A 22872-nucleotide genomic window follows, 5' to 3' on the forward strand; every position below is an offset into this window, starting at 1 on the left:
CCCGGTCTGGCCTGTCCCACACTCACTCACCCCTGGTCTGGCCTGTCCCACACTCACTCACCCCTGGGCTGGCCTGTCCCACACTCACTCACCCTCGGTCTGGCCTGTCCTACACTCACTCACCCCTGGGCTGGCCTGTCCTACACTCACTCACCCCCCGGTCCCTGGCCTGTCCTACACTCACTCACCCCTGGTCTGGCCGGTTCTACACTCAGTTGGTGATACTGTCACATTCCTATGTTTCTGAACTACAACTCCCATCAGCACAATAAGGCAAGCTGCACTAGCCCCTGATGGCTCAGGATTAATATCCTAATTCACAGAAATATAAGGGGGGGGGGGCAGTATTTGCTTTTCAGGGAAGGAGGGTGATAATGTGTGTCCCCTGCCAGTGACGTGTGAGTAAATCCCAGGTAAGTAGGGAGTTTGGGGAACCCCCGGCACATACAGAGCAGTTACAGGAAGGGCCGACGTTTCTCTAGAAATCTTCCCCCGGCCAGTTGCGGAGGCAGATCCTTCCTGAAAGCAGCAGGGAGAGTGGAACAGCGGCGCTTCCCTCTCAGAACCACAAAAATAACTGTACCCCCCCCCCCCCAATTCCTGGGAACACTTATCTGGTGTAGCCCCCCCAAAACTGCCAGTAAAGTTCTTGCTAAAAGGGGAATAAACAACTGTGTTCCATAAAAGCTCAGGAAACAGGACAAACAGTTCAGTTTAATCATATTCACCACTAACTTGTAGCACCAATAATTTTTCACTAACTGCCCCCCCTGCCTCCATCTTGCCCTACTGTCTCCATCTTGCCCTACTGTCTCCATCTTGCCCTACTGTCTCCATCTTGCCCTACTGTCTCCATCTTGCCCTACTGTCCCCATCTTGCCCTACTGCCTCCATCTTGCCCTACTGTCTCCATCTTGCCCTACTGTCCCCATCTTGTCCTACTGTCTCCATCTTGTCCTACTGTCTCCATCTTGCCCTACTGTCCCCATCTTGCCCTACTGCCTCCATCTTGCCCTACTGTCCCCATCTTGCCCTACTGTCTCCATCTTGTCCTACTGTCTCCATCTTGCCCTACTGTCTCCATCTTGTCCTACTGTCCCCATCTTGCCCTACTGTCTCCATCTTGCCCTACTGTTTCCATCTTGCCCTACTGTCCCCATCTTGTCCTACTGTCTCCATCTTGTCCTACTGTCTCCATCTTGCCCTACTGTCCCCATCTTGCCCTACTGTCTCCATCTTGTCCTACTGTCTCCATCTTGCCCTACTGTCTCCATCTTGTCCTACTGTCCCCATCTTGCCCTACTGTCTCCATCTTGTCCTACTGTCTCCATCTTGCCCTACTGTCCCCATCTTGTCCTACTGTCTCCATCTTGCCCTACTGTCTCCATCTTGTCCTACTGTCTCCATCTTGCCCCACTGTCTCCATCTTGTCCTACTGTCTCCATCTTGCCCTACTGTCTCCATCTTGTCCTACTGTCTCCATCTTGCCCCACTATCTCCATCTCCAGTTACCCCCAAAATAAACAGCAAGGTGTCAGTGAGCCAATGATTGTAGATGGGGGGCAGCCCTTATTGTATGGAATAAGGAGGGGCCTAATTTGAATCCAATTGAAGGCAACCATTTGTGCTTGAAAGAATCGGGTCGATCCTGCCTGGGAATCTCTTTAGTGATCCGTTGGATTCCCCAGTTATTGCTCCTCCTGCCTGTATTCTGTAACTGCCCGGACTCTGAAGTGCCCCAAGGGGAAGCCTTTCCCGTATGAAGCTTGGAGATGAGTATTTTACATTCACATAAGTGCCCCCCTGCCCATAACCCACCCCCCCCATTCCTGGCACAGGGCACTTTGACTCACCCCCTTCTATATGTGAATAAACTCTGCCCTGTTATTCACTGTGCCTCGCCCACTCCCATGGGAATGTGTAAGCACCCAGTCACCCGAGGGTGGGCATGATACTAGTTAACCCCTTCTCTGCCCTTACGGAATGAATGACACAAGTAACATTTCCTTCTAATCAGGGTAGGAACTAATTGACTGCCAAACTACATATCCCAGCATCTCTATTACTCATATGCACAGGCCAGAAGCAATTTATAGAACAGCCAACCTGAGTCTGAGCAACTACAAATCCCATCATCCTCTGCCAGCCACATGAGCTCATGTATGAGTTGTTTTGTTTGGAACTGCTGCTAGGGATGATGGGAGCTGTAGTCCTAGAGAGACATGGGGGTTGGGACAGGCTTTGTATGGCATGTTTCACTATTAACATTCAAATACCCTTCTGATACCAGCAGGTGTAAGGGGGGGGGGGCAGTTTCCATTTGCCTCTCAGGGGTCCGTCCCTGCTGGGACCATGGAAAGGGGGCATTGTGATTCCGACAGGCACATGACATGATATTTCCATGTGTCAATCAAGTCTGTTTGTCATGGTGACTTGCACTGCTGGGGGCTGGGCCTTATGGGCACCGGTACAGGAAGTGAGGCGGCAATGGAATCCCCCCCAGTATGCTGGGTACCCCCAATCCTATCTATCAAGCTACACTGGATGTGTCACACACACAGCAGGCACTGATACAGCCCTGCCCATGGACCCCACTGCTGCCCCCCATAAACAACCCATAGGGGGGACTTAATAGTCAATAGATTGTAAGCTCTGTTGAACAGGGTCCTAGGTTGCATGTGATCTGTATGTTTGGGGGACACCCGCCTGTTGTACATCCCTGCAGAATATGGTGGAGCTAATAAATACGCGCTAATGATAATTATTGTGCTTAAAGGGGTGTGTGGGCGCCTGTAGGGCCCCGGGGCCATTGCCTTTCTCAGGTTCATATGTAGAGGCTTTTCCCTAAATGGCTAAATCCTTTCAGGCAGATTGTGTGGTGCCCCCTGCCCCCCCCCCCGAGCCCGCTGTGCCCCCCCCTGAGCCCGCTGTGCCCCCGCCCGCCCCGAGCCCGCTGTGCCCACCTATGACTCAGCCGCAATCAGATGCACAGTGACTAATCTGTCCGGCTCTGCCCCCTGAGGCTTTAAGTAAATACTCCCTGCCCCCCCAGCAGGGCACACATCATTATTATCTGCCCCCTCCCCTGATCATAATGCCCCGTAACTACCTGCGCTCAGGCTGCCAATACCTCCATGCCCTTTGCTTATATTTGCCCCTATACTGGGCACATAACTACAAACTGAATGGCACAACCAATCGTTACACAGAATATAGGCAGGTAACAGGGGCCCCAGTACATAAAGGGGGGGATATCTTCTGATGTGTAAGTGGCCTCTCTACAGCAGCAGCAGCACGGCTACCCCATCACTCGCTGCCCCAGTGAGCTTACACTCTAAGGTCCCTATCCCATTCCCATCAGCCCCTGCGAGCTTACAATCTAAGGTCCCTATCCCATTCCCATCAGCCCCTGCCCCAGTGAGCTTACAATCTTAAGGTCCCTATTCCCATCCCATCAGTCCCGTGCCCAGTGAGCTTACAAATCTAAGGTCCCTATCCATTCCATCAGTCCTGCCCCAGCTTAATCTAGGGTCCCCTATCCATTCCCCAGCCGTTCCCAGTGAGCTTTACAATCTAAGGTCCCTATCCATTCCCATCAGTCCCTGCCCTCAGTGAGCTTACCAATCTAAGGTCCCTATTCGCCATTTCCCATCAGTCCCCTGGCCCCAGTGAGCCTTGATCACTCTAAGGTCCCTATCCCATGTCCCATCTAGTCCCTGCCCCAGTGAGCTTAACAGCTCTAGAGGTCCCTATCCCATTCCGCATCAGTCCCTGCCCCATGTGAGCTTACAAATCTAAGGTCCCTATCCCTTCCCCATCAGTCCCCTGCCCCAGTGGGCTTAAAATTTAAGGTCCCTATGGCACTTCCCATCAGGTCCCTGCCCCCAGTGAGCTTACAAATCTAAGGTTCGCCTATCCCATTCCCATCAGCTCCCTGCCCCAGTGAGCATTACAACTAAGGTCCCTATCTCATTTCCATCAGTCTCTGCGCCCAGTGAGCTTACAATCTAAGGTCCCTATCCCATTCCCATCAGCCCCTGCCCCAGTGAGCTTACCAATCTAAGGTCCCTATCCCATTCCATCAGTCCCTGCCCCAGTGAGCTTACAATCTAAGGGGTCCCTATCCCATTCCCATCAGCCCCTGCCCCAGTGACTTACAATCTAAGTCCTATCCCATTCCCATCAGTCCCTGCCCCAGTGAGCTTACAATCTAAGGTCCCCTATCACATTCCCATCAGTCCCTGCCCCAGTGAGCTTAAAATCTAAGGGTCCCTATCACATTCCCATCAGTCCCTGGCCCAGTGAGCTTACAATCTAAGGTCCCTATCCCATTCCCATCAGTCCCTGCCCCCAGTGAGCTTACAGGCCAAAGTCCCTGTCACATTCCCATCAGTCCCTGCCCCAGTGAGCTTACAATCTAAGGCCCCTATCCCATTCCCATCAGTCCCTGCCCCAGTGAGCTTACACCTAAGGTCCCTATCCCATTCCCATCAGTCCCTGCCCCAGTGAGCTTACAATCTAAGGTCCTATCACATTCCCATCAATCCCTGCCCCAGTGAGCTTACAATCTAGAGGTCCCTATCCGCTTCCCATCATCCCTGCCCCAGTGAGCTTACAATCTGAAGGTCCTATCCACATTCCCATCAGCCCCTGCCCCAGTGAGCTTACAATCTAAGGTCCCTTATCCATTCCCATCAGCTCCTGCCCCAGTGAGCTTACAATCTAAGGTCCCCATCCACATCCCATCAGTCCCTGCCCCAGTGAGTTTTACAATCTAAGGTCCCTATCCCATTCCCATCAGTCCCTGCCCCAGTGAGCTTACAATCTAAGGTCCCTATCACTTCCCATCAGTCCCTGCCCCAGTGAGCTTAAATCTAAGGTCCCTATCAATTCCCATCAGTCCCTGCCCAGTGAGCTTACAATCTAAGGTCCCTATCCCATTCCCATCAGTCCCTGCCCCAGTGAGCTTACAGGCCTCCCTGTCCATCCCATCAGTCCCTGCCCCAGTGAGCTTACAATCTAAGGCCCCTATCCCATTCCCACAGTCCCTGCCCCAGTGAGCTTACACCTAAGGTCCCTATCCCATTCCCATCAGCCCCTGCCCCAGTGAGCTTACAATCTAAGGTCCCTATCATTCCTCAGTCCCTGCCCCAGTGAGCTTACAATCTAAGGTCCCTATCCCATTCCCATCAGCCCTGCCCCAGTGAGCTTACAATCTAAGGTCCCTATCCCATTCCCATCAGCCCCTGCCCCAGTGAGCTTACAATCTAAGGTCCCTATCCCATTCCCATCAGTCCCTGCCCCAGTGAGCTTACAATCTAAGGTCCCTATCCCATTCCCATCAGTCCCTGCCCCAGTGAGCTTACAATCTAAGGTCCCTATCCCATTCCCATCAGCCCCTGCCCCAGTGAGCTTACACTCTAAGGTCCCTCTCACATTCCCATCAGTCCCTGCCCCAGTGAGCTTACAATCTAAGGTCCCTATCTCTAGGGGGATTGCACTCCACACATATAGGGACCCATATTTAGGACCCAGCTCACAGGTTAGTATCGGGGATACAAGGCAGGGCAGGCAGCACAGGAGGGGGGAGGGTTGGTTCCGGGACTGCAGACAGGAAAGGGTTACAGAGCCGAGTGAATGACAGGCGGCAGAAAATGTTCTGTAATTGACTGTTTTTCTTGTGGTTTCTGAATGGTGAGGAGGCGGCGGCTCAGGGGTCTGGAAGTGTCGAGATAAAACACAGAGTGAGTCAGAGCTGAGTCTCCGTCACGGCAGGATATGAATGATGTGATCCCGGCCTGTCATTGGCCAACTCACCTGGAAACGAAATATCGGTGTCAGCGACAGCAAATTAGCCGCCATGTCAGGGGCTCTGTACCCCGGGGTAAGTAACATACAGGGAGCACTCAGCTGCCTCCTCTCATATATACAGATACACCCACCCATATGTATAAATACAAATATACAGAGAGGGAATGTTCTGGGCACACAATAAGCTGTACCCCCATACTGTACTGTCTAAGGGAAACACTATGGCACCTCCTACCCATATGTATAAATACAAATATACAGAGAAGGAATGTTCTGGGCACACAATAAGCTGTACCCCCATACTGTACTGTCTAAGGGAAACACTATGGCACCCCCTACCCATATGTATAAATACAAATATACAGAGAAGGAATGTTCTGGGCACACATGTTCTGTGCAACCTGCTCCAGTCCGTGCCCTGAAGAAGTCCCAGCAGATCTGCTATTAGGTTGTACCCGCCCCTATGGGAACATAAGGTTCCTGCCCCGTGGGGCAGACAGGTCGCTCATGAGTCGCCGGGTGGATGAAAAGCTGCGGAAACTCTTTGTTCTGGAGGAGTTTAGAGAACAACAGAGGTGGAATCTGAAAATCTGGTCTAACCACACACCCGAGTGCCGGTCCCTGGCTGGAAGGGTTAGAGGGTGGCTGGACGGAAACTGAGCCTTAAATAATAATAATAATAATAGGTGTGAGTCCTGTAGAATAGGGGCATCTCGGATTAATAGCATTTCCCTGCCCATATAAGAAAGTTACCAGATCTCGAAAAACCAGGACACTTCTCATTTGGGCAAGTTGCTGGCTGCAGCCACACGTTTCATACATATATGCCCAGAGCATGGCCATGGTTGCCAGGTCACTGATTGGCTAATAACTGGGGCCATTTGAAAGGGGGGAGGGGCTGGTAACTTAGTAGTATGGGACTGATTACTGATGATAGCCATGGTGCCCCATATTGCATAAAAATATTGTATAGCCTAAGTAAGCCACACCCTTTATATGGCTGCCCATGACCCATTACACCCAGTCATACCTCCAAACCAAACCCACAGCACATTTGTTTTGAGGTCTAGCAATATAAACCTTCAGGCCTTTCTGGGCCCCCCCTAATAGGACCCCCTTATTCATAAAAAAGGATCAGTTCGTTACGTGGATGACGTCTCCAATCAGAAGCAAAATCAGTGCAGAGAGAGAGCCCTTTGATAGCTGTTGCTAGGGCCCCTGACCCCCCAGCAACCAGAGATAAATAGGAATGGGTAGAAAAAGAAATATCAGTAATAACAATTAGAGTCTCACTTCATAGTTGTAATTTTTGCAACTGGTAAATTATAGGTTGGGAATCAGCAGAATAGAAAGAAATAACCCCGAGCTGTATGGGGGTTCAGGGGCCCAATTATGTGCATCACATACAGAGGAACAATTAATAAAAATGTGACCTTTACCTTCCAAGTGACCTTGTCCGGAGTCACATCCCGACTCATTCGCTCAGCGCAGACGTCTCACTGTGGCCTTTAGCGCCACCCGGTGTTGCTACGCGTTGTTACAGCTGTGAGGCACGCACTGCACTCTATAGAGAATAGGGTGGGGTTATTACTATAGCACAGGGGCAAAACATGCACTGATGGGGCAAAACACTGATTGGCAGCAACTAGCAAACCCCCTTCCTGTAATGAGTGTGTATACTGGCGCCCTCTAGTGAGTAACCCAGAGGTGCCCAATTGCCCCAAGCAGAGCTGCTTTAGAATAACTCTGGGGGATGCGGCTGATTGGTGGGTAAGGTGAGAGGCTGCGCTACAGGTTTGGGGGGGTATATATGGGCTGGGTCTGAGCCAGATCTGAGGATTCAAAGGGAAATTTCACCTCCAAATAAAATATGTTCATTGGCGCAATCCAGCCAACTTCTCTTTGTGGGTCTTTAATTATATCTGCAGTTTCCAATGTAAAAATGCCTTCTAGTTGCTATGGAAAGTAACCCAGCAACCAGAGATTATTAGCCTTCACCTTGGTATTTTTATAGTCACAGAACCCCTCAGTGACTTCTTATATCCTTATCGTTTACTGTAGGGGGTACATTATCCCTTATAATACATGAGTGATACTCAGAGTTCCCTGTATAACTCAGCCTGCAGCCTTGTGCCTTTATATGGGGGGCACAGAACCCCTCAGTGACTGCTAATATCCTTATCATTTACAGTAGGGGGTACATTATCCTTTATAATACATGAGTGATACTCAGAGTTCCCTGTATAACTCAGCCTGCAGCCTTGTGCCTTTATATGGGGGGCACAGAACCCCTCAGTGACTGCTAATATCCTTATCATTTACAGTAGGGGGTACATTATCCCTTATAATACATGAGTGATACTCAGAGTTCCCTGTATAACTCAGCCTGCAGCCTTGTGCCTTTATATGGGGGGCACAGAACCCCTCAGTGACTGCTAATATCCTTATGGTTTACAGTAGGGGGTACATTATCCCTTATAATACATGAGTGATACTCAGAGTTCCCTGTATAACTCAGCCTGCAGCCTTGTGCCTTTATATGGGCACAGAACCCCTCAGTGACTGCTAATATCCTTATCATTCACAGTAGGGGGTACATTATCCCTTATAATACATGAGTGATACTCAGAGTTCCCTGTATAACTCAGCCTGCAGCCTTGTGCCTTTATATGGTCACCCATTGCCCTATAAAGCCCTGGGTAAAATTCTGTTGTCTTGTTACATTAATAACTCTTCCGATCCCTACACATTCCTGCAGTAATAGGGGAGATACTGCCCCCAAGTGGCCCAAACTGGAATAACAAGGAGGGCAGCATCCAATTCAAGCTGGGAACGTGTCCTTTAATTTTCCATGGGACAAAAAAAAACCCTGAAGGGAACCAGAGGGCAGTACTGGGTGCAACCCAGAAAGGTAAATATATGTATCCGTATTTTGGCTGATATTCAGGCAATGTCCAGTTAGATGGTACCCTGCACCCTGACTTTTCATTCACGGGCTCCTGGCTCCCCGACTTGCATCACTTGAGCTATGGCTTTCCTCTAGAGCAGGGGTCCTCAAACTTTTTAAGCAAGGGGCCCGTTCATGGTCCCTCAGACTGTTGGGGGGCCGGACTAAAGTCCTCCCTCTGTGTCCTCATACAATTGCCCAAGGGCCAATAAATGCACAGATGTAAACATACCCCCCAACTGTGCCCATTTTCAGGGACAATTCAGATTTTAACAGCTCAGGCCCCAGTCCCAGATTAATAAACTCTTGGGGGAACTGCTTAAAGAGCAACGTCACCTTTATTAGCCGAACTGTAATAACACATAGAACAAGACCCCCATAAATGTGCTCAAACGTTAAATACCTGGTATTCAGGGGGCGGTTGCAATCAATGGGCGGGGTCAAACAAATTTCTCCCTACTACGCGCGCCATTTCTTTTTGTCCCACTTTTCATATGTTGGAAGGTATGATGGTCAAGTCTCACGGATTTGTCGCCGTTTCGCAGATTTTCCAGCGAAGCAAAACGGGACAGATTCGCTCGTCGCTAGTCCCTACATTTATATTTCAGGCTGAGTGTAAAGTAAAGGAAAGTTGAAAGATTTGGAGTGAATACATACACCCGACCCAGTGGCCGGTCACTTGCTGGAACCCCCCCTGCAACTGGGTAACTACACAATAACCATACACAATAAAGACCAACTGCAACATGTCTTGGCCTCCACCTTTTATTTTCTTCCTTCAGCACAGGCAGCTCTATGTTATAGAACCTGCACCAAGGCAGAAAAATTTGGCCTCCAAATCGGGGGCACAGGTGAGGGGCAATTAAGGGATACCCAGGATGCACCACTCCCAGCTGTAGTTGTACTGCAAGTCCCTATTTGGCTGCTGGTGGGGTTGCTAAGGCAAGGCTCCCAGGGATACAGACCCACTGGGGAGAATGTGACCAACTGACCAGTTGGCACCAATGGGGTCCATAGTAGAATAATTACTATTTCGCGGTTATTTTGGGACACCACACACACACACACACACACACACACACACACACGCTCTACTCCCCTTATTCTCGGTGAGGGTTGGGGGGAAACAGGGAATTGCACACGTTGCAAATGTCACTACTACACACAGGGCTGGCAGATTTACTTTTCCAAACTAGCCCAGTCAGTTCTAAAACCAGCCCAAAACCAGCCAAAAGCCACTTTAAAAGTAGCCCAAAAATAGCCCAATATGCGCAATGAAAAGAAATCTAAAAAAATAGAAAAGTATTTGGAAAAATCTGCCTTTTTAAAGCGTATAATCCCTACCCAAGCCCTGTGCCCCCTCTCCAGTTACTGGGGTGGCTGATTATTCCCTCTGTGCCCAGTCCCACTGGGAAGTCACTACAGCAATGAATTCAGAATGTTGTATTAACCCCAGATATGATATACATACGGGTGCGTTGGACTACAACTCTCAGAAGCCCCAAGATACCCTGAGAGTTATAGCAGAACTGCCCCACATCCCAGTAGAAAGTAACAGTACAATCACATACCCTATAGAGCAGGGGGTAGAACTGCCCCACATCCCAGTAGAAAGTAACAGTACAATCACATACCCTATAGAGCAGGGGGCAGGGGGTAGAACTGCCCCACATCCCAGTAGAAAGTAACGGTACAATCACATACCCTATAGAGCAGGGGGTAGAACTGCCCCACATCCCAGTAGAAAGTAACAGTACAATCACATACCCTATAGAGCAGGGAGTAGAACTGCCCCACATCCCAGTAGAAAGTAACAGTACAATCACATACCCTATAGAGCAGGGGGTAGAACTGCCCCACATCCCAGTAGAAAGTAACAGTACAATCACATACCCTATAGAGCAGGGGGCAGGGGGTAGAACTGCCCCACATCCCAGTAGAAAGTAACAGTACAATCACATACCCTATAGAGCAGGGAGCAGGGGGTAGAACTGCCCCACATCCCAGTAGAAAGTAACGGTACAATCACATACCCTATAGAGCAGGGGTAGAACTGCCCCACATCCCAGTAGAAAGTAACAGTACAATCACATACCCTATAGAGCAGGGGGTAGAACTGCCCCACATCCCAGTAGAAAGTAACAGTACAATCACATACCCTATAGAGCAGGGAGCAGGGGGTAGAATAGACAGGTTGAGCCTGAAACAGCAAAAAGGAATACAAAACAGAATGTCTATACTGTCCAATTGCATGCTGGGTATTGTAGTTTTATATCATTACTAGCTGTAGGCTAATTGTTACATACAAACTACATTACCCAGCATGCAGTGGGACAGGCACACTAGAGGGGAAAAAAAACTTTGGCTACTTTATAAACTACAAACCCGCCAAGGCTCCAAACAATAACCCAGAACTGTACCTTGGGCTAGTAGCCCAATTTGGCGGGAAAACCACCAACCCGACAACCCTCACACAGACTCTCTCACAGGCGGCTCTCGTATTCTTGCCCCTCCCCCTAGAGCGCAACCGACGCCACTTTGGCTTCTCCCCTGGTCGCCATGGCAACCGTCTCTGCGTGCGTAAGAGCCGGGGGCGGGGCGTCTGGGCAAGTGCGAGAGCCCGGAATTCTCGCGAGAAGAGGAGGGGCTGCCGGGAAGTGAGTGTTTGTGAGACGGAGAGCGACGCGGTGAGTGACCGGAGCGGGAAACCGGGGGATTGGGCGGCTGAGCGGCCCGGGGCTGGGTTACTGAGGGTCGGGGGGGTCGGAGTTGGCTTATAGTGTGGTGCTGGGCAGCCCCTGTCTCTATAGCGTTACCCCCGGGGCGTCCGGCCTCATGGGCCTTGTACTGTGTGTCTGAGCCCCCCCCCCCCATCCCTCCCCCCTACCGACACCCCATTGGCCACTTATGTTTGTACTCACCCCTCATTCACTCGGAACCGGGACTGGTCCTGTAGTTTGTCCCCAACCCATTCCTACTCATTCCTGTCCCTTATCCCTTCCCTCCCACTGTCTGAGGGAAACACTATGGCACCTCCTACCCATATGTATAAATACAAATATACAGAGAGGGAATGTTCTGGGCACACAATAAGCTGTACCCCCATACTGTACTGTCTAAGGGAAACACTATGGCACCCCCTACCCATATGTATAAATACAAATATACAGAGAAGGAATGTTCTGGGCACACAATAAGCTGTACCCCCATTACTGTACTGTCTAAGGGAAACACTATGGCACCTCCTACCCATATGTATAAATACAAATATACAGAGAAGGAATGTTCTGGGCACACAATAAGCTGTACCCCCATACTGTACTGTCTAAGGGAAACACTATGGCACCCCCTACCCATATGTATAAATACAAATATACAGAGAGGGAATGTTCTGGGCACACAATAAGCTGTACCCCCATACTGTACTGTCTAAGGGAAACACTATGGCACCCCTACCCATATGTATAAATACAAATATACAGAGAAGGAATGTTCTGGGCACACATAAGCTCCACCCCCATACTGTACTGTCTAAGGGAAACACTATGGCACCTCCTACCCATATGTATAAATACAAATATACAGAGAAGGAATGTTCTGGGCACACAATAAGCTGTACCCCCATACTGTACTGTCTAAGGGAAACACTATGGCACCTCCTACCCATATGTATAAATACAAATATACAGAGAGGGAATGTTCTGGGCACACAATAAGCTGTACCCCCATACTGTACTGTCTAAGGGAAACACTATGGCACCCCTACCCATATGTATAAATACAAATATACAGAGAAGGAATGTTCTGGGCACACAATAAGCTGTACCCCCATACTGTACTGTCTAAGGGAAACACTATGGCACCCCCTACCCATATGTATAAATACAAATATACAGAGAAGGAATGTTCTGGGCACACAATAAGCTGTACCCCCATACTGTACTGTCTAAGGGAAACACTATGGCACCTCCTACCCATATGTATAAATACAAATATACAGAGAAGGAATGTTCTGGGCACACAATAAGCTGTACCCTCATACTGTACTGTCTAAGGGAAACACTATGGCACCTCCTACCCATATGTATAAATACAAATATACAGAGAAGGAATTGTTTTATTCTCTAATATAAAGTGACTGTACATGACTGATTCCCGTTGCTGGTTCCTTGCAGATGGCAGAAGATTTAGCTAAGCAGCTGGCGGGTTACAAAGCCCAATTGCAACAGGTTGAATCTGCGTTAACGGCCAATGGCGAGAATGAAGATTTACTGAAACTAAAGAAAGATTTGCAGGTAATTCCCTTGTTAATAGCGTGGCCTGTGGCTTCTGTTTGCCCTGCCCGGCCAGTAAATGGGATAAAGGTCTAAGCCTTATTCTCCTCTGTTTTATTACTGCTCCCGGTGCATTTCCAGTGCACAATCCCCATTTTTATTGTCCTAAAGATCTTGTTTCCCCTTAACCCTTTGGGTGCCAGTAACATTTAGGGACACTTGTCTCTAGGCAACATGGTTTTGTCATTGCCTGTAACGTAATGCAGAAATGTATTCAGGTCTGTGGAGTCTACGTTTTGTGTCAGGAAAGCAGTTAAAGGAGAAATTAACCCTCCTAGAAGGCATATGGAACAGACCCACTGCCCTAACCAGATGCCCTGCCCAATCATACGTGACTAAATTAAAGGGGTGTGTTTGGTGGCGGCCATGTCTGCTCACAACACTGGCACAAATTGCCAACATGGAGGGTTCAAACTGGAAGCCAGTAACAGATTCACAGGAGGGGGAGGAGACTCCATGCAGGGGGCCAGATACTTACTACAAGGGTTTACTTCTCCTTTAGAACAAATCCACCATTCTGGCAGGATTTGTCCTTCAGGTCTTTATTATGGTTCTTCTTCCTCCCAAGGGCTCCAGTGCCTTTTTGTGTATTATTCAATCCTAGGAAAATTCCTTCCAAATATCTGATATATTGCCGGTCATTCTACAGGCAGCAAACTAATGCTTTATTAGATTGTAAGCTCTTGATGTACCATGTCGGTGGTAAGGAAGCAAATCTCGTCAGTTGTAGAGCTGCTTGGCACGGCTATATACAGCAGCACAGTTATTTCACTTGGAGCATAAAACTAGTACTTTACCTATTCCAGGAGTTGGATCTGTATTTGGCCAATATTTGGATTTGACTGCACCTTTATTTATGGTCATGTGGTTTTAAAGTAACCGACAGCCGGATGTCCAATCCCTTGTGGGGTGTTTGGCCAAATCCAAAATAATGGATTGTGTAGCCCTTAAAACAAGGTTTTATACCCCAGATGTTGCCCACTGAGTGTAGGCAGCTAAACTGGAGGGTCCATGTCGGCCTTCACCTCCTTGCAGTGAGGGTCTCTGACCCTGGACCTGAGCTGTGCTCCCCGCTTCCCTCCAGCAGTGGGTGCTGTTGCCATTATCCCACAGACAGAGAGGAGTCTTGGGATTTGTCCCATGTGACTAGAGAGAGTGCAGTGCACGTGGGATCATGTGATGCACCGTGTGGCAGTCAGATGCACTCAGTATTTTGCACAATTGTTATTCTTACCCCAGAAATGTGCCACCGACTTCCAAGCTTTATGCCCAATTGGCAATGATGCCCCCGTACGCTGATATCATTAGATGCACAGCTATAGCAATGCCCTGCAGCCAATCAGAAGCAGCTTACTGGTGCCAGGCCTGTGAGCCTCTGTGCCAAGGAACCAACACTGCTGTGTTCTGCTGGGCATGTAGGGAGCAATATAGGGCACCCTGTCTTGGCTTTATAAATAGATTTAAAGGGTAAGGATACCCTCGCTTACCTAACATGGAGACGGCGCCAGTATCCATGCGGAATTTCCCACTCGCTCTTGTCTTTCAGGAAGTGATAGAATTAACCAAAGACCTTCTATCCTCACAACCCTCGGAAACGGCAGATGATGCCTGCGACGACATGTCCGCCAGCGGCAGCCAATCATGGAAGGTTGGAGAGAAGTGCATGGCGGTCTGGAGCGATGATGGACAGTAAGTGCAGTGAGCTGTATATGGGTGATATGGTAAGCTTTGCTGGGGCCTTTGGTCTGGCTATCGAATGTCTACTTGCTCTGCACTCCATTCGCCCAATCCTGCAGGGACTCACTTGCTTAGTTGGGGGGGTGTTTATATTACGTGAACACCGTTTCATTGTAATGCAATTTGCCGACTCTCTGAAACGCAATTGATCTTGCTGGTGTTAAACTGCTTTGTCTTTAATACAGCATAAAGCCCCCCCCCCCCCCCCCCGTTCATTCTGTTACCCATAATAAGCCCCCCAAGCCTAGGTTTGCTTTGCAGCGTTTAACATTTCCTCGTTGCCTTGCCAAGCCTTTACTCACATGCTTACAGCCATGATATCTTTACAGGTGGTACGAGGCGGAGATCGAGGAAATAGACGAAGAGAACGGAACTGCGGCCATAACCTTCGCTGGCTATGGCAATGCCGAAGTCACGTCTCTGCTCAATCTGAGGCCGGTCGAGGAGGGGAGGAAAGCCAAGGAGGACAGCGGCAATCTGCCTATGTCAAAGTATGTTTCCATTTCAGCATAACACCTCACTTATTTGCCCCCCACCAATAACGCAAGTGTCCAATAGTGGCAGAGATTTTACATCATCAGGCTCTCGGGCCACCTTTTTAGCACTTCAAAAATATTTAGTTCTATAAAGACCTTATTTGCAATTAAATAGTATTAAACGTAAAGTACATGATAGAATGTTGTATGTTGTATAGAAGGTTCAGGTAGGTTAATAAAATCCCATCTGAAGCTGCTCTGATTTGCCGCAGAGGGGTAAAAAATTCCTTCCTGATTTCAAGATGGCAATTGGACCAGTCCCTGGGGCAACTTGTACTAAGAGCTATCTCCCATAACCCTGTATTCCCTCACTTGTACTGAGAGCTATCCCCCCTACCCCTGTATTCCCTCACTTGTACTGAGAGCTATCCCCCCTACCCCTGTATTCCCTCACTTGTACTGAGAGCTATCTCCCCTACCCCTGTATTCCCTCACTTGTACTGAGAGCTATCCCCCTACCCCTGTATTCCCTCACTTGTACTGAGAGCTATCCCCCCTACCCCTGTATTCCCTCACTTGTACTGAGAGCTATCTCCCCTACCCCCTGTATTCCCCCTCACTTGTACTGAGAGCTATCCCCTACCTGTATTCCTCACTTGTACTGAGAGCTATCCCCCTACCCCTGTATTCCCTCACTTGTACTGAGAGCTATCCCCCTACCCCTGTATTCCCTCACTTGTACTGAGAGCTATCCCCCCTACCCCTGTATTCCTCACTTGTACTGAGAGCTATCCCCCCTACCCCTGTATTCCCTCACTTGTACTGAGAGCTATCCCCCCTACCCCTGTATTCCCTCACTTGTACTGAGAGCTATCTCCCCTACCCCTGTATTCCCTCACTTTGTACTGAGAGCTATCCCCCTACCCTGTATTCCCTCACTTGTACTGGAGCTATCCCCCCTACCCCTGTATTCCCCTCACTTGTACTGAGAGCTATATCCCCCTACCCCTGTATTCCTCACTTGTACTGAGAGCTATCTCCCCTACCCTTTATTCCCTCCTTGTACTGAAGCTATCCCCCCTACCCTGTATTCCTCACTTGTACTGAGAGCTATCCCCCCTACCCCTGTATTCCCTCACTTGTACTGAGAGCTATCCCCCCTACCCCTGTATTCCTCACTTGTACTGAGAGCTATATCTCCCCTACCCCTGTATTCCCTCACTTGTACTGAGAGCTATCCCCCTACCCTGTATTCCCTCACTTGTACTGAGAGCTATCCCCCCTACCCCTGTATTCCCTCACTTGTACTGAGAGCTATTCCCCTACCCTGTATTCCCTCACTTGTACTGAGAGCTATCCCCCCTACCCCTGTATTCCCTCACTTGTACTGAGAGCTATATCTCCCCTACCCCTGTATTCCCTCACTTGTACTGAGAGCTATCTCCCCTACCCCTGTATTCCCTCACTTGTACTGAGAGCTATCCCCCTACCCCTGTATTCCTCACTTGTACTGAGAGCTATCCCCCTACCCCTGTATTCCCTCACTTGTACTGAGAGCTATCCCCCTACCCCTGTATTCCCTCACTTTACTGAGAGCTATCCCCCTACCCCTGTATTCCCTCACTTGTACTGAGAGCTATCCCCCCTACCCCTGTATTCCCTCACTTGTACTGAGAGCTATCTCCCCTACCCCTGTATTCCCTCACTTGTACTGAGAGCTATCCCCCTACCCCTGTATTCCCTCACTTGTACTGAGAGCTATCCCCCTACCCCTGTATTCCCTCACTTGTACTGAGAGCTATCCCCCCTACCCTGTATTCCCCACTGTATGAGAGCTATCCCTCCTTGTACTGAGAGCCTATCTCCCATAACCCTGTATTCCCTCACTTGTACTGAGAGCTATCCCCCCTACCCCTGTATTCCTCACTTGTACTGAGAGCTATCTCCCCTACCCCTGTATTCCCTCACTTGTACTGAGAGCTATCCCCCCTACCCCTGTATTCCCTCACTTGTACTGAGAGCATCTCCCCCTACCCCTGTATTCCCTCACTTGTACTGAGAGCTATCCCCCCTACCCCTGTATTCCCTCACTTGTACTGAGAGCTATCTCCCCTACCCCTGTATTCCCTCACTTGTACTGAGAGCTATCCCCCCCTACCCCTGTATTCCCTCACTGTACTGAGAGCTATCTCCCATACCCCTGTATTCCCTCACTTGTACTGAGAGCTATCCCCCCTACCCCTGTATTCCCTCACTTGTACTGAGAGCTATCTCCCTACCCCTGTATTCCCTCACTTGTACTGAGAGCTATCCCCCCTACCCCTGTATTCCCTCAACTTGTACTGAGAGCTATCCCCCCTACCCCTGTATTCCCTCACTTGTACTGAGAGCTATCTCCCCTACCCCTGTATTCCCTCACTTGTACTGAGAGCTATCCCCCACCCTTAACCCCCTGTTAATTCCCCCTCCTCACTTGTACTGAGAGCTATCTCCCCATACCCCTGTATTCCCTCACTTGTAACTGAGAGCTATCCCCCCTACCCCTGTATTCCCTCACTTGTACTGAGAGCTATCTCCCCTACCCCTGTATTCCCTCACTTGTACTGAGAGCTATCCCCCCTACCCCTGTATTCCCTCACTTGTACTGAGAGGCTATCTCCCCTACCCCTGTATTCCCTCACTTGTACTGAGAGCTATCTCCCTACCCCTGTATTCCCTCACTTGTACTGAGAGCTATCTCCCTACCCTGTATTCCCTCACTTGTACTGAGAGCTATCTCCCCTACCCCTGTATTCCCTCACTTGTACTGAGAGCTATCCCCCTACCCCTGTATTCCCTCACTTGTACTGAGAGCTATCCCCCCTACCCCTGTATTCCCTCACTTGTACTGAGAGCTATCTCCCATAACCCTGTATTCCTCACTTGTACTGAGAGCTATCCCCCCTACCCCTGTATTCCCTCACTTGTACGGAGAGCTATCTCCCTACCCCTGTATTCCCTCACTTGTACTGAGAGCTATCCCCCCTACCCCTGTATTCCCTCACTTGTACTGAGAGCTATCCCCCCTACCCCTGTATTCCCTCACTTGCTAAATACTTATCCAGCCCCTTCTTGAAACTATATAATGTATCTGCCAGTACAACTGGGTCAGGGAGGGAATTCCACAACTTCCCAGCCCCCCCTGTAACTCCCCTTCATTGTACCTATATAATGTATCAGCCAGTACCACTGATTCAGGGAGGGAACCCCACAACTTCACAGCTCTCACTGTAAAAAATCCTTTGCGACAATTTCATTGGAACCTCCCTTCTAAACGGAGTGGGTGCCCTTGTGTCCGTTGGAAGGCCCTACTGGTAAATAAAGTATTAGGTTATTATATGATCCCCTTATATATTTATACATAGTTATCATGTCACCTCTTAACTGCCCCTTCCCCAGTGTAAACAGACCCAACTTGGCCAGTCTTTCCCCATAACTGAGACTTTCCATACCCTTTACCAGCTTAGTTGCCCTTCTCTGGACCCTCTCTAACTCAATAATGTCCCGTTTGAGCACTGGAGACCAAAACTGAACAGCATATTCTAGATGGGGCCTTACCAGCACTCTGTAAAGGGGAAGAATAACCCCCTCCTCCCGTGAATCTATACCCCTTTTAATACAGCTCAATACCCTGTTTGCCCTTGCAGCTGCTGCCTGGCATTGCTTGCTACAGCCAAGTTTATTATCTACAAGGACTCCAAGCTCCTTCTCCATTATGGATTTGCCTAGTGCAGTCCCTTTAAGGGTATAAGTGGGGGCATATTTTTACATCCCAGGTGCATGACCTTACATTTATCCACATTAAATCTCATCTGCCACTTAGCTGCCCAGATTGCCAGTTTGTCAAGATTCTTCTGCAAGTTGCCACACCCTGGGTAGAACTGGGCTGCAGAGTTTTGTGCCATCTGCAAACACTGATACATTACCCATAATCCCCTCCCCTAAGTCATTTATGAACAAGTTAAACAAAAGTGGACCCAGTACAGAACTTACTCCCAGTAGAGAATGTGCCATTAACAACCCCCCTCTGTTGCCAGTTTTCTATCCATGTGAAAACGACTTCACTAAGACCAATAGCCCTAAGCTTAGAAAGCAGTCGTTTGTGGGGAACGGTATCAAATGCTTTGGCAAAATCCAAATAGATTATATCTACTGCCCCCCCCCACTGTCCAGCTTCTTACTTACCTCATCATAAAAAGCAATTAAATTGGTCTGACATGACCTGCCCTTCATAAAGCCATGCTGATTCCTACCCATAATGCCATTCTCCAGTACATATTTTTGTATGTGATCCCTTAACAAGCCTTCAAATAACTTGCCCACCACGGATGTCGAATTTCAGGCCTATAATTGCCCGGCTGGGATCTTACTCCCTGTATAAATATAGGAAAGACATTCGCCTTCTTCCAATCTACTATTAATATACTTAAAAAACTTTTTGGGGTTAGTTTTAGCCTCGGCCGCGATGCGCTCCTCATTTTCTATCTTTGCCTTCCGGATTGCTGTTTTACATCACTTGTTATAGTGTTTATATTCATTAAACACTGTCCCCTCTGACTTATATTTCTTAAAAGCTTTCTAGGTTTTGTCTCACCTAGTAACCCATAGCAACCAGTTAGATGTTCTTTTCAGTTAATGCTACCTGCTGATTGTTGCTAAGGGTTTTACTGAGTAGTAATATTATGACCATTAGTTATATAACCCCCGCACTGTGCAAGAAAAAAAAAGGTATTGGGCAGATGATAATTTAGACTGGGGCAGTTACTGAGTTGAGGCCCTTGTGCTGGTTGCCTAGGAACTCTCTTACCCCCTTTCATTTGGTTGGGCAGGAAAGAGATGATCGCTGCCCAGAGAGAATATAAGAAGAAGAAAGCGCTAAAGAAAGCCCAGAGAATAAAGGAGCTGGAGCAGGAGAGGGAAGACCAGAAGGTGAAATGGCAGCAGTTCAATAACAAAGCCTACTCCAAAAACAAGAAAGGCCAGGTAAGGTTCTGCCTGCCCTGTATTCCTACCTTCATATTGGGTTATGTTTATTATTGTAAGCCCTGCTGCCCTCTAGTGGTTAAATACAACTCATGGCTGGTTGGAGGATCATGGGATTGATCATAACACCTTGGCCTTGTTCTATGGCTACACTGTTCCCTCTCCTGTACCTGAGCCCACTGACTAACTTGCCTCTTTCCATTCTTACTCAGCACGTAGCTGTGTAATTGCCCCTGGGCTGCCAGTTATATGTGCCTGTGAGAATATTAACCTTTCTATTGAACTTGTGTGAGTGTTTCTTGTGTTACATCAAGGCCAGTCAGTAATGGCCACAGACCTGGGCATTTAGCTGTGTGTCCGGCTGAGAGAGAGAGGCTTTTGGCTCTCCTAGAACTTATCCTTTTATTGGCTACGGCCCAATTATCCCCTGGGCAGAGGACGTTCTGCCATTCTCGGATGTTTCCATTCTGACCCATCTGCTCTTGTTTCAGGTCAAGAGAAGTATCTTTGCCTCCCCCGAGAGTGTGACAGGGAAGGTGGGAGTGGGCACGTGTGGCATTGCAGACAAACCCATGACACAGTACCAGGATACGTCCAAATACAACGTGCGGCACCTCATGCCCCAGTGACGGCGGGACTGGCCGGACGGATTCTCTGCTGGGCTTTGCATTTTATCAATATATTTTTCTAAAACTAAATTATTGGCTGTTGTATGAGGAACATCGAGGCGGCGGTCTCCTTTCACTTTAAGAACTGTCTCCTCTGATTTCATGTCCCTCTCTCAGCCGCAAGAGTGATGGACTGGGGGTGCAAGGTGATTAATGTGCCCGATGCCCCCCACTTACAGGATGCAAATCTGTCACCTCTTTACCTGCAGCACCGATGCTCTTTGGACTCAGCGTGGGGGGGTCTGCCCTGTTTGGTCATTTGTGCCCCAGGGGTAGGGTTCTGCAGGGTCACGTACTGGCAGCATCTAATGGAGACACAGTGCACAATGGGTTAAATGATGGGGCATTTGGTGCCCAGTTAAAAGCACAAAGCTAGAGGTTGACAAACTGTTGGTCGTTCCTAGCCGCTGTTGGGATGCGGTGCTGCCTGCTAGGGTGATCGCTAGGGATTTACCTACCATAGTTACGGAAGTTGTGTGCCAGGTACCCTAGCTCTATTTAAAGCTGAACCCCCCCAGTTTAGGATTCCCACACAGACCAAAGCTTGATGCTGATTCTGGTCGCTCCGCGTAAGCTGCCATATTGGGTATTTGGGCAGCCCGTCATTCTGTATCCACTCGCTGACCCACACAGGCCAATAAATCCTCCGCCGGCCGGCCTGCCCAATATCTGGCCTAATAGATAGCAACTGAGCAGGTTTCATGTTCTTGCCCAATGGGATGTCGATGCAGGTTTAATCCACCTACAGGCCCCGCTCTATGGGTCAGCGATGGGATCAGCCCAAGGTGGCCAAACAAGTGGATCGGGCAGTGATTGGCCAATCCGCCGCCACAAGAGAAGGTTCCTGTCCGTTCCTCATACACAGTTGTAATTTGTGTAACAGTCGTAGGGCGAGCGCGTGGGCTGCGTGCCCTGTATATATATCGTTTTTGTACATAAAAGTCTCGTGGGTAACGATTGTGAGTTTGTTTTAATCCCGTGTGTAAATAGGGAATTGCCATTTTGTTACTAGAAAGCCCCTTGCAGGGGTTAAACCTTAATAGCCCTCCCACTCCATCCTCTCTCCTCCTGTGTGGTGCTAATACGCCCCCTAGAGTCCAGTAGCTCTAGCGCTTCTAATGAGAAGCTGATTGGCCGGGTTCCGTGCCTGATGTTCTGGACAATATTTAGCCGGGGCGGGAGGCTAATTTGGTAGCAGGGAACGTCCTGTGTGTTGGTTCCAGGGAAGAGCGAGTACAGAGTGTCCTGTGCAGATGCCAGCTGTGCCCCCCCTCATTGCCTGACCCGGTGCCAACGTATCCCTGCGCCTCACTGCTTCCCCCCCCCCCGGGCACTCTGGGTTTGTCTTTCTGACACCAACTGTACATTTTCCTATTGTAACTAAATGATGTTTTCTCACCTGTGGGAGGGGCAACATGGCGGGGGGTGGGGGGGGCGTGTTTTGTAAAACTGAAGAATAAAGGTTTCTTGTGCCAGACCCCCTGTATCCAATGGGCTTCTGTCCAAAAATGGTCCGAAAACCTGTGTTGTTGCCTTATTCTAGGCAGCTTACCAATATCCATTAATTTCCTTTGCACTGCTGGTTCTGACTCCTGATACAACTCCCCAATACCCATTCATTCCTCATTCTCACTGGGTTTATAGTTATGTGTCACTGTCACTGTGTCTGTCCCTTTCCCTTCTCTGCACTGCTGGTTCTGACTCCTGATACAACTCCCCAATATCCATTCATTCCTCATTCTCACTGGGTTTATAGTTATGTGTCACTGTCACTGTGTCTGTCCCTTTCCCTTCCCTGCACTGCTGGTTCTGACTCCTGATACAACTCCCCAATATCCATTCATTCCTCATTCTCACTGGGTTTATAGTTATGTGTA

The 22872-nt window shown here is 49.1% G+C and overlaps 1 protein-coding gene across 1 annotated transcript; it reads left to right on the forward strand.

The window, feature by feature from the left end:
* Nucleotides 1–11405: 11405 nt before the first annotated feature.
* smndc1 (survival motor neuron domain containing 1) lies at nucleotides 11406–22472 on the forward strand. Its single transcript, NM_001006856.2, is given in 6 exon segments — nucleotides 11406–11445; nucleotides 12934–13053; nucleotides 14639–14781; nucleotides 15159–15320; nucleotides 20174–20327; nucleotides 20819–22472. Coding segments are annotated over 5 exon segments (717 nt in total). The 5' UTR covers nucleotides 11406–11445; the 3' UTR covers nucleotides 20957–22472.
* The last annotated feature ends 400 nt before the right edge of the window (nucleotides 22473–22872 follow it).

Source organism: Xenopus tropicalis, chromosome 7 (genome assembly GCF_000004195.4).
Source record: "Xenopus tropicalis strain Nigerian chromosome 7, UCB_Xtro_10.0, whole genome shotgun sequence".
NCBI classification, from domain to species: domain Eukaryota; kingdom Metazoa; phylum Chordata; class Amphibia; order Anura; family Pipidae; genus Xenopus; species Xenopus tropicalis.